The 9,719-nt window shown below is 29.4% G+C and overlaps 1 protein-coding gene across 1 annotated transcript; it reads right to left on the bottom strand.

The window, feature by feature from the left end:
- Positions 1–242: 242 nt before the first annotated feature.
- LOC107859547 (thioredoxin-like protein CXXS1) lies at positions 243–5,347 on the bottom strand. The gene is made up of 3 exons (XM_016704592.2): positions 4,500–5,347; positions 4,280–4,402; positions 243–654 (listed from the first exon to the last, which is right to left on the bottom strand). The coding sequence occupies exons 1-3, from the start codon at positions 4,599–4,601 to the stop codon at positions 502–504; spliced, it is 378 nt and encodes a 125-aa protein (XP_016560078.2). The 5' UTR covers positions 4,602–5,347; the 3' UTR covers positions 243–501.
- Positions 5,348–9,719: the final 4,372 nt, after the last annotated feature.

The following is a 9,719-nucleotide window of genomic DNA, read 5'->3' as shown; positions in this document are numbered from 1 at the left end:
ATGCAGATCTAAAATGAATATGATACGTTTAACTGAATCATTTTTGTCTCCAACTATGCATACATTAGGTAAAAACGAATACTTTTAAAATGATCATTCTCTTATTGCAATTCACAAGTAGGTAGCGACATCCATAAACAGAAGGGAAAATGACTAACATACAAAATTCAAACCAAAGATTCGCCGTAAGTTCAAAATAAGGACACGAGTCTCATTTTTATCTTCGTTTACTGGTGCAAAGCAAATTCAAGTCCTTTCTTTTTCAGGCTCCTTTATTTGTTTGACATGGACATAGCTATGTCCAGAAAAGCCATTCATTTAGTAATTAAGTACATTAACTTGTTTTACTTACATACCTTGAAGACAGAACATCGTAACTGTTTATGGAATTATCTACATTTAAAGATGAAACAGCAGAAGCCACGCACAAAAACAAAAAGAATTTTTTGTACCACACTACACATCAGTATATATATTATTATGTGTATATATATAGTTGGACTAGGGAATATCTGTGGGGTTGGATAGAGCAAGACTCTGGATCCTTTTCTTTATCTCATCTGGATTTGCACCAACTATCTTGTCAACTGGTACTCCAGATTTCAGCAGCAGAAATGTTGGCATGGCTTTCACCTCATATTTGCTAGCCACCTCCTAGCAACCGCGAAAAAAAAAAAAAAAAAAACAGAAAGAACAATGTGAATCACCAAGGAAACAATGGGTATATTAGGTTGGAACAGCCTCGAACAATATGATTTATCTCAAATTCCTCGTGCATCTTTTTATAGTCCGGTTGCTTTTATATTCACACATCACAACACAACACAACACACTATTAGTGCCAGGACCTACTCTAGTTAGTGAGTGTCGTAGCTTGATAAGTTCCCTATCATAGCTAAATAACTCTAGCAGTCATATTTACCAGTAGGCAGTGAACTTGTAATATACGTACATTTCAACACCGGAAAAATAACAAGACTATAAAGCAGCAATAAGACATGTAGCAAATAACAAAATCGTGGGTCTGCGAGCCTAAAGAACTGTTATTGTTGCTTGAATCACAGTAAAATTGAATATGGTTGTGAAACTAAGTGGTAGCCCATAATCTTATTAGCCAATTCTGTCTATCAACTGAACAAAAGCTTAGATCCTCTAAGATTATGTTAGCATTTAAATAATATTACCACTTGAATGGATTGAAGGAATACCCCTTGTTAAAAGAGAAATAACAAATCTTTTTCTTTTTTCGACAAGTGGAAGAGAAATAACAAATCGCCATACAGCAGTAGGTTAGTTACAAATCATCATCACTATACTGTGGACAGTGGTTTCTACAAACGACATGGAGAAATTCATCTGTCTATGGCAACTTGTGCAATTGATTTTCAACAGATAAAATAGACAGCAGAGGAGCAATTGTTTCAGAAACTGAACAGAGAAACTAGGTTGCAAAATAAAATCATAACAGGTTCATCGGTAGCTTCTCAATGACTTCTATGTCAAAATCATAAATTCATTTGTTTTGCTGGAATACAAATTTACACCAACTGGAACTAGAATTATTCTTTTTGCGGTACTAAAATAATGCAATGACCTACTTAAATTAATCGGATTCTCCAACCACAAGTAATGGAGAAAAGATCAGGAATCTCTGAAGAAGAATTCGGTTAGATAATCATTAAAATCACTCCACAAATGGGAATCATGTAGTCTTAATCTAACATATCTTAAACAATGCCAGAAAGTATCTGAAGTGACTGATAAAAGGTGAAGCCTTTCCCTACACTAAATATATATGCAGATTCCTGGTTTAATTGCAGTCAAGAGTTGCGACCAGGAGAGCAAGAATCTCTCAACTTGGCCACTTGAAAATAATTATATGACTATGCTACTCTCAAATGTCTTAAAGATCAACGAGCTTATATTTTAAGCAAAAGAAGAAATGAGGAACAGTGAAATTGGAAGACGGAAACCAAGTCTCATTATTCTCTCATTTAGTGTGGGGAACTCAAATGATGTGTATGTTTGTACATCACCTCTTCGGAAATTATTTCATGGTAAGGGAGGAATTCAAAAGGTATTATAGTGAGAGATGCGAGTCTTGTTGATTGCTCAATATTTCAGGAAATGACGAGCAGTAAAACGAACTTTTATCACTGGGTGAAGATTTGAGAAAAAAAATACCATTATGGTTGACTCAGTTGACATTCGACAAGCATGTGAACAATATCAAATGACTTTGTAGACGCATAGAAGCCAATTAACCCCAAGTGTCAAATTGGGACAACTAGAGAATAAATGCCTTTAATAGACTAGATCATAATTACAAGCAAAAGGTGAAACTTGGAATATTACACCAGATAATAGAAAGGGTAGAAAATTTTTTCAGCAAAACAATAGAGAAGTCGATCTCTCAATTCACTCATATAAGCCAAACAATAGCATGTATGCAAGCTAAGCAGACACGGCTCAAACTTAGGCCTTTTCTGTTGGGTGTTGGAGGACTTTTAGTAAAACAAATAGTCCAAACAGTTCCTTTTTTCATGCAAATCTCTTTTTCAAGTAGAAGATACTAACTAGGTAGAAAAGGACCCAGCTTTTGTACAACAGGAGTTGTCCCCTCGTCCAATTGAAAGGCCCAGCATAGTAGACAAGACAAAAGAATCAAAGGGAAGAACCACAGTAATCAATTTTTTATGAATCCAAATGTGTTCTTCACTTTGTCTACGAACATATTCTTGTTGCACGATGTGATATTGACATACTATATGCCTAGGTCACTCTGACCTCATTGTAATTTGTATGAATGATTCATCATAATTAAGGACTAACATTCAGACACTAGACAGTAGGACAGATGAACATAAGTCAGACATAATATGTCCGAACCAGTAGCTTATGAAACAAAAAGAAATTGAACATTATTCTCAGAATAGCGAGAAATGACTTGTCATAAATTAAATGTTTGAGTGAAGGAGAAGATAAAAGAAATGGTCTCAATTAAGGACATTTCAAAAGTCATCAGTTTGAAAATCAAGTTTTGTGTTGGTGTAAAGGGTTTATAAAAAACCCTCTTGGCGACAAATGAAATCACATCCTTATATCATATCTGCTGTAAAAGCAAGACAAATTAATCCCAAAGATGATCGAAACCAAAACAGTTCATTATTGATCAGAGGAAATATCTAGTCCAATACAACACATCCTTTTCAAATTTCCCATCTCAAAGATTCTTACTGATAAGGGTGTGAGCTTTTAGACGGAGAGCATTATCGACAAACTTACAGAAAAGGAAGAATCAGCATACCACCCAATAGTGGGATCCTCACAATCTTTTATACTTTGTTTATGAGATCTCAATATGCTGTATTTAATTAGAGAAATATACTACCAGAAAGCTAACGAATGACCTTTACAGCTCTCGTATAAGACATCAACACGGCTGTTCTTTTATCAAGTACTGGCTCATAAAAACTACTTCTGTTGCTGTAAATGTGTTCCAGCTCTTACCCTTTCTCATTCATTTGATTGTGATCGCATAATCAATGAAGAAACAGAAGTTTCTAACATTTTTTTGAAAAATTAAGCATATTAAACTAGCAATACCACTGTGATTTTCTTGACACAAATCATACATGATCAAGACAAAATGAAAATTATCCAAATCCATACCCAAGTTATTACTATGTCACAATTCACGTGCATTTAAGTCCTGCAAAATTGACTTCAACATCTATACAATCAGCTATTGACTCGAGTCCTCGGTAAAACAAGTCAGGAAGTGGACCTTAAAACTTTTAAAACCCGGCAAGAGAGACACACAATGATACAATATACTCCCTCCATCCATCTTTACCTGTCCAGTATTTACTAGGTACACTCCTTAATGAACAATAAATAGAATGACAACTTACTAGATCACCCTTTGAATAAAATAAATTCAATTCTTGAGAAAATGCATTGAAGAAAAATCATAGTTATTATAACAAAGGTAAATTAGAAACTAAGTGATAAATTATCTCTTGTTTTCTAAATTGGACAAGTGACAACCAAAAGAGGAAATCTGCTTTTAGTATATTGGACAAGTAAAGTGGATTGAGGGAGTAATATATACTAGCATAAGTCATAACTAGCTTATATGAAGTAACCTCCCATGACAAGACCAACCCTTAGAAGTATGTTTAGCAAAGGAAATTTCTGCATCTTTTTTTTTTTTTTTGCTCATCTTTTAGGCTTTAAAGTTTGTGTCTTTTACACCAAAGGGGTAAAAAGATTTTACCTTGACCTCATCCACATCAATTGTGAGAAAACACATATCTTGGTACATAGAAGCCAACTCCTCCATAAAGGGGTTCATTGCCACAGAGGGTATACACCAAACAGCAGTAAAGTGTGCCACAATCTACAAATGCCCAAAAGGTAAAAATGAATTTGTACACATACTAGAAATAAAATAAAAAATCAATCAAGATTTTTATAGGCATGCGGGTTTTACTTACAGGACATCCTTGAAGTGTTGCTTGATTTACATGGATATCCCATGATTCCATAGAGTTTACCTTGACAACTCTAGATTTGGTCCCCTGTTCTTGAACTTCCATTATTGATGATCACTATTGAGAAACCCAAATTTGTGCTTATCCTGAATAGTCAAGTCACTAATAAAGAGATTTAAAACAAGGTCTATTTTTTTTCATTAGAATTAAGAATTGGACCCCACCATATGAGAGAGGCATTTTTGGGTAAGTATAGAAGTTTTGGACCTTTATGGAAGTTTCTTCCTTGTCTGGTTTTAATAATAATGACAATTGGATTAGAATAGAAATTAAACATGAGTTTATGTCTATAACTTTATGATTGTCCTTTCATAATCCGATTTAAGTAATGACAATTGGGTTAGGCACAACTGCACAATTATAGTGGTTCTTCAAGAAATTGCAGCAACAGTCTAGAGCACCGACAATAAAGATTAAACATGTGTTTTAGAATTTAATTAGTTGGCTATATGAACTCTTATATTCCAACAATTTAAAAAAGAATAACCTAATTTGACTTGGCATAAAATTTAAAAAAATAAAGAAGATTTTTAAATGTTATGACCTTAAATTAAAATTATGTCAAATGTATCAAAATATCCTTTAATCTTATGATTCTAAATATGCCACGTAAAAAGTTAAAATTAAAATATTATAAAAAAAAAATTATTCTTTTCTAAATAAATAAATAAAAAATAGGTAATTCTCTTTTAAAACACGGAGGCAGTAGTAAGAAGTTTGATTTGATTCCACCACATAACCCCTTGCCGCTTTAGAACAAAAAGTCATCCACAAGGGGTCATTTTGGTAGTGTGTGTATATATATATATATATATATATTAATTTTGTGTATTATTAATATTTTATTTGGTAAATTTTTTAATTTATGTACTTATATTAGTTATACACTTTATTATATATTGAGGTGTGTATTATTAATATTTCAAAATTCATGGCATTACTAATGTTATGAATATGATGCATGCATTAGGATGATTAAAGACATAAGTATTCCTCAAATATTTTTTTAATTCATTCTTTTCAATATATATATGGAGAGTATTTTTGTAAAATATTTTTCTTTTAAATTATGTGATTTATATTATTTTTAATATATCAAATCAAATACTTTATAAAAAAAATACAAGATAACTAATGCAAGTATACAACAACAACAACATACCCAGTGTATTTCCACAAAGTGGGGTCTGGGGAGGGTAAAACGTACGCAGTCCATACCGCTACCTCCAAAGAAGTAGAGAGGTTGTTTCCGATAAACCCCCGGTTCAAGATAAAGAATAGTAAACAAAGTCGTGATGAAACATGAAGCAGGATAAGTGTCTTACCCAAAGTAAAGGATAAGAAGTAATAAAAATAGAAATCAGAGCAATACGGAATAAAAGGACTAAGAGCCATAAGAAATAAGAAATATGATATATAACACCCGCCTAATAATAACCTTCATTCACCGCCAGAGACATCTAACATAAATATTATTAATGCAAGTATAACTAACATAAATATTATTAATTCAAGCATTATTAATATATTATTTTTATATATTCTATCAAATTAGCAGTTAGTGGTTGATATAGTAGAAACTGGCTTCGTTGATAATTATTGGCTATTGCCCATAAACGTTAGCCAAATTATGAGGATGTCGCATGGGCTGACCTAGGTCTGAGCCATTAACCCGAATACTAGGCCGAGCTGATTTGCACAAATGAGATCTTTCTATGACTATTTAAAATTTAGCCTTTAAAAGAAAAATAGTGCAAAAGTAACCGTTTTGTCAGAACTAAGAGCCAAATTTCGGTATGTCACTAAGAATTTTTATTTGAATTGAGCAGAATTTTCTTAACAATGAATTATTGTGATCATAATTTTGGTCAGAAATTCCGACGAATCGCTATAATTTCAGTCATGAGACATTTCTTAATAACATCTGATCATAAATTTTGATTAATTACTATTTATTATCGTCGCTTCTGATTGAAAATTCTGTTAAATCATCAAAATTTAGCTTGAGATCTTGTTGATTCATCAGAATTTTGCTAGAAATCCTATTGATTCATCAATGTTTGGCCATAAATCCTGATCGTCACCATAATTTGTTGAGCAGAAATTTCAGCAATATGTTTTTTGCTTCAAAATTACGAGTTGTTAGGGTTTGTGCGAAATAAAGACATATTTGGCTCAACTAAGGACATGATTGGGGGAAATTATTGATGGATGATAAATGTTTTGAATTTGGCATATTTAGAGAGCATTTGGATCCTCTTCCCCTTATTTAAATGATATGTTGATACTTGCATACATTTGGCTAAATCTCTACAGTTTTGTTTGATTTCTTAAACTTGGCATTTTGCTCTTTCACATAAACTTGGCCAGTCTCCTCTTCACCTACAATTGGTGTTGTACGTACTTGTTGCACCTTAAAAGGTGAGAACCTTCTAGTGAAGAAAAGATCCCGCTCTAGTAGTTACTATAATTTGGTAAAAAGGGAAGTCATCTATACATTTATATATATAAAAGCAAAACATAAGCTAGACAAGATGTCATGTGTCAAACTATTAAAATAGCTACGTGGTAATTTTTAAGACAATATTAAAAAATATTTTAAGATAAAGTTAATAATACTGTAATAACAATTTTAAATTAAAAAATTAAGTATTTGAATTTGAATAAATTATCCTTTTACAATAATAAATGATGTATTTTTTGATAAACAATTATAAATTGAGATATTTCTTTGTGAGTTTTGTTTATAGTTTTTCATATACAATTAGTGATTTGAAATTGAATTATTTACAATTTTGGACAGATTATTTAGATAGTCGCATTTTATCCCGAGAAATTGGTTGGTCATTCGAAATTCATGATAATTAGTAATGAAATTGACTTATTTATAATTTTGGATAAATTATTTGGATCGTCGCATTTCATTACGAAAAATTGATAGGTCATTCTGAATGCATAATAATTAGTTATCTTATTAATTAAAGATTTTTTTATCTATGCTTTATGATTAAAAAACTACGTGTACTACTTTCTGAGGATTATTCATGGGATTAGGTTTTTAGGAGATTTGATTTTTATTTATTAATTGTTTGGCTTATGATTAAATTTTTTTAATCACTGATTGTAAGTATAAAGAGGCCATCAACAATTTTGAGAATCGCTCCTTTTGATTTGAGGTAAACTTGAAAAAATTTTCTTATTTTGATGTAAATTTGTATATATATCTTCTCTTTTTTAAATTTATTTATCCGTTATTTTTATTTTGGGTTTGATTTAATTTTCTTGCATTTATTATGTATCGTCATTTTTTCTATCTTGGATTCATTTTCCTCTTCCGATAATTTCTATGTTTCTTTTTCAGGTGAATATTTTTTGCAAGAAAATTAAACGAAACAAGTATGTTGCCGTCGAATTAAGTAGTATATAAAAATCAAAGATTGGTAACTTGACTTTTTATAGTGTTTTTTCTTAATTGATTTCTTTTTCTAAATAATGATTCCATTCAACAATACAAATACAGTATTTAATTGATTCAAACCTGAGGATTATCACAATTTAAATATAGATCATTAGGATGTTAATTGCTATTTTAATAGATCTTATTTGCCTTTTTGTAGTTAGATACTTCAAGTTAATTGAGCATTGAAATGAGGCATGATAATGGTTATTTAGTTTGTTCCATATTTTTCTTAATTTTGAATATCGTGAATTTTTTTCATGTATTTTCATCTAAATTTTTTTGAAAATTTTGTACTAATTGTGATTTAATCTTATTTTTTTTAATTGGATTTTAGAAAAAATATTTAGAACTTTGAAAGCAACTAAAAAAAAGTTATTAAATCTTAATTAGCTAGAAAGCACTACAAATGTGTACCTAAAAGAGTAGTACTACTATTTTAAAACTCTATAAGGCATGAAACCTAAAAACTCTCAAAAGAAAGAGTATTTGTTAGCTCAATCAGTGGTCGGTGTAAAAGAAATTACACAAAGAAATGTCTTCCTTATACATACATACTCTAGCATGCAAAAATCTTATTTCTTTAGCATACGAAAAAAATATACGAATTCAATTGTTTATTTCACCTTTTTTCAGTTCATTTCAATATCTTTTTTTAAAATATTCTATTTCTAAATTTTCATACATTATATTTAAAACTACAAGATTAAAGTATATTTTAATATACTTCACATGTCTATAATAATTAAAAGAGACATTAGAAAATATATGGTGAATTATCATGTTCTTCACATTTTTGTCTTAAAATTAATAATATAACGTACACACAATAATTTGTTCTTTTGATATTCATTTATTATTAATTAACTATATACGCATGCAAAGCACGTACACCTAAACTAGTATATATAAAAGCAAAACATAAGTTAGACAAGATGACACGTGTCAAGCTATTAAAATAGTCATGTGGTAATTTTTTAAGACAATATTAAAAAATATTTTAAGACAAAATTAAAAATACTGTAATAACAATTTTAAATTAAAAAATTAAGTATTTGAATTTGAATAAATTATCCTTTTACAAAAAATATTTTCATTCTCTTAAAAATAGAAAATAATAATTAAAGAGTTCTAATAGATATATACTATTTCAAACTTATCTCATATAAAATTTAGATATTATAAAATATATTTAAATATAATTTATTTACATATTAGGGAATTTATATCTATAGTAATAATTAATTGTAGTAGTGTTGGCAATTGTATAGTACGTACATAGTATGTAGAATAATAATAATAATAATAATAATAATAATAATAATAATAATAATAATAATAATAATAATAATAATAATAATAATAATAATAATAATAACAATAATAATAAAAACAATAATAATAAAAAAAAATAGTAGTACATACGTAAATGGTAAATAATATGATTTGATTTCAAATAATTTTTTAATTTAAATATAATATTAGAAGATAAATATGCATTATATTTACAAAAATTAAAGATAATGAAGAACTTATCTTCTTTCAACAAATTGAAATATTATTTGAATTTGAATGAAAGTTGAAATTGATTGAAATTCTACTTCTTAATCTATTTGAATTTGAAGTACATTATCCTTTAAAAAAAGATTTTTATATAATGTGGTTTGATTTCAATTAATCTCTCTATATATAAAAGCAAAACACAA

This window comes from Capsicum annuum, chromosome 2 (genome assembly GCF_002878395.1).
Source record: "Capsicum annuum cultivar UCD-10X-F1 chromosome 2, UCD10Xv1.1, whole genome shotgun sequence".
In the NCBI taxonomy this organism is placed as follows: Eukaryota; Viridiplantae; Streptophyta; class Magnoliopsida; order Solanales; family Solanaceae; genus Capsicum; species Capsicum annuum.
This window is presented reverse-complemented; position numbering and strand designations above follow the sequence as displayed.

What these genes read in the sequence shown, in the direction of transcription:
- LOC107859547 (XM_016704592.2), bottom strand. Translation starts at nt 4,601, where the DNA reads ATGGAAGTTCAAGAACAGGGGACCAAATCTAGAGTTGTCAAGGTAAAC. An exon ending in CAACACTTCAAGGATGTCCT is followed by an intron (nt 4,403 to 4,499) that starts GTAAGTAAAACC and finishes GGGCATTTGTAG; the next exon opens with ATTGTGGCACACTTTACTGC. An exon ending in TTGATGTGGATGAGGTCAAG is followed by an intron (nt 655 to 4,279) that starts GTAAAATCTTTT and finishes CGCGGTTGCTAG; the next exon opens with GAGGTGGCTAGCAAATATGA.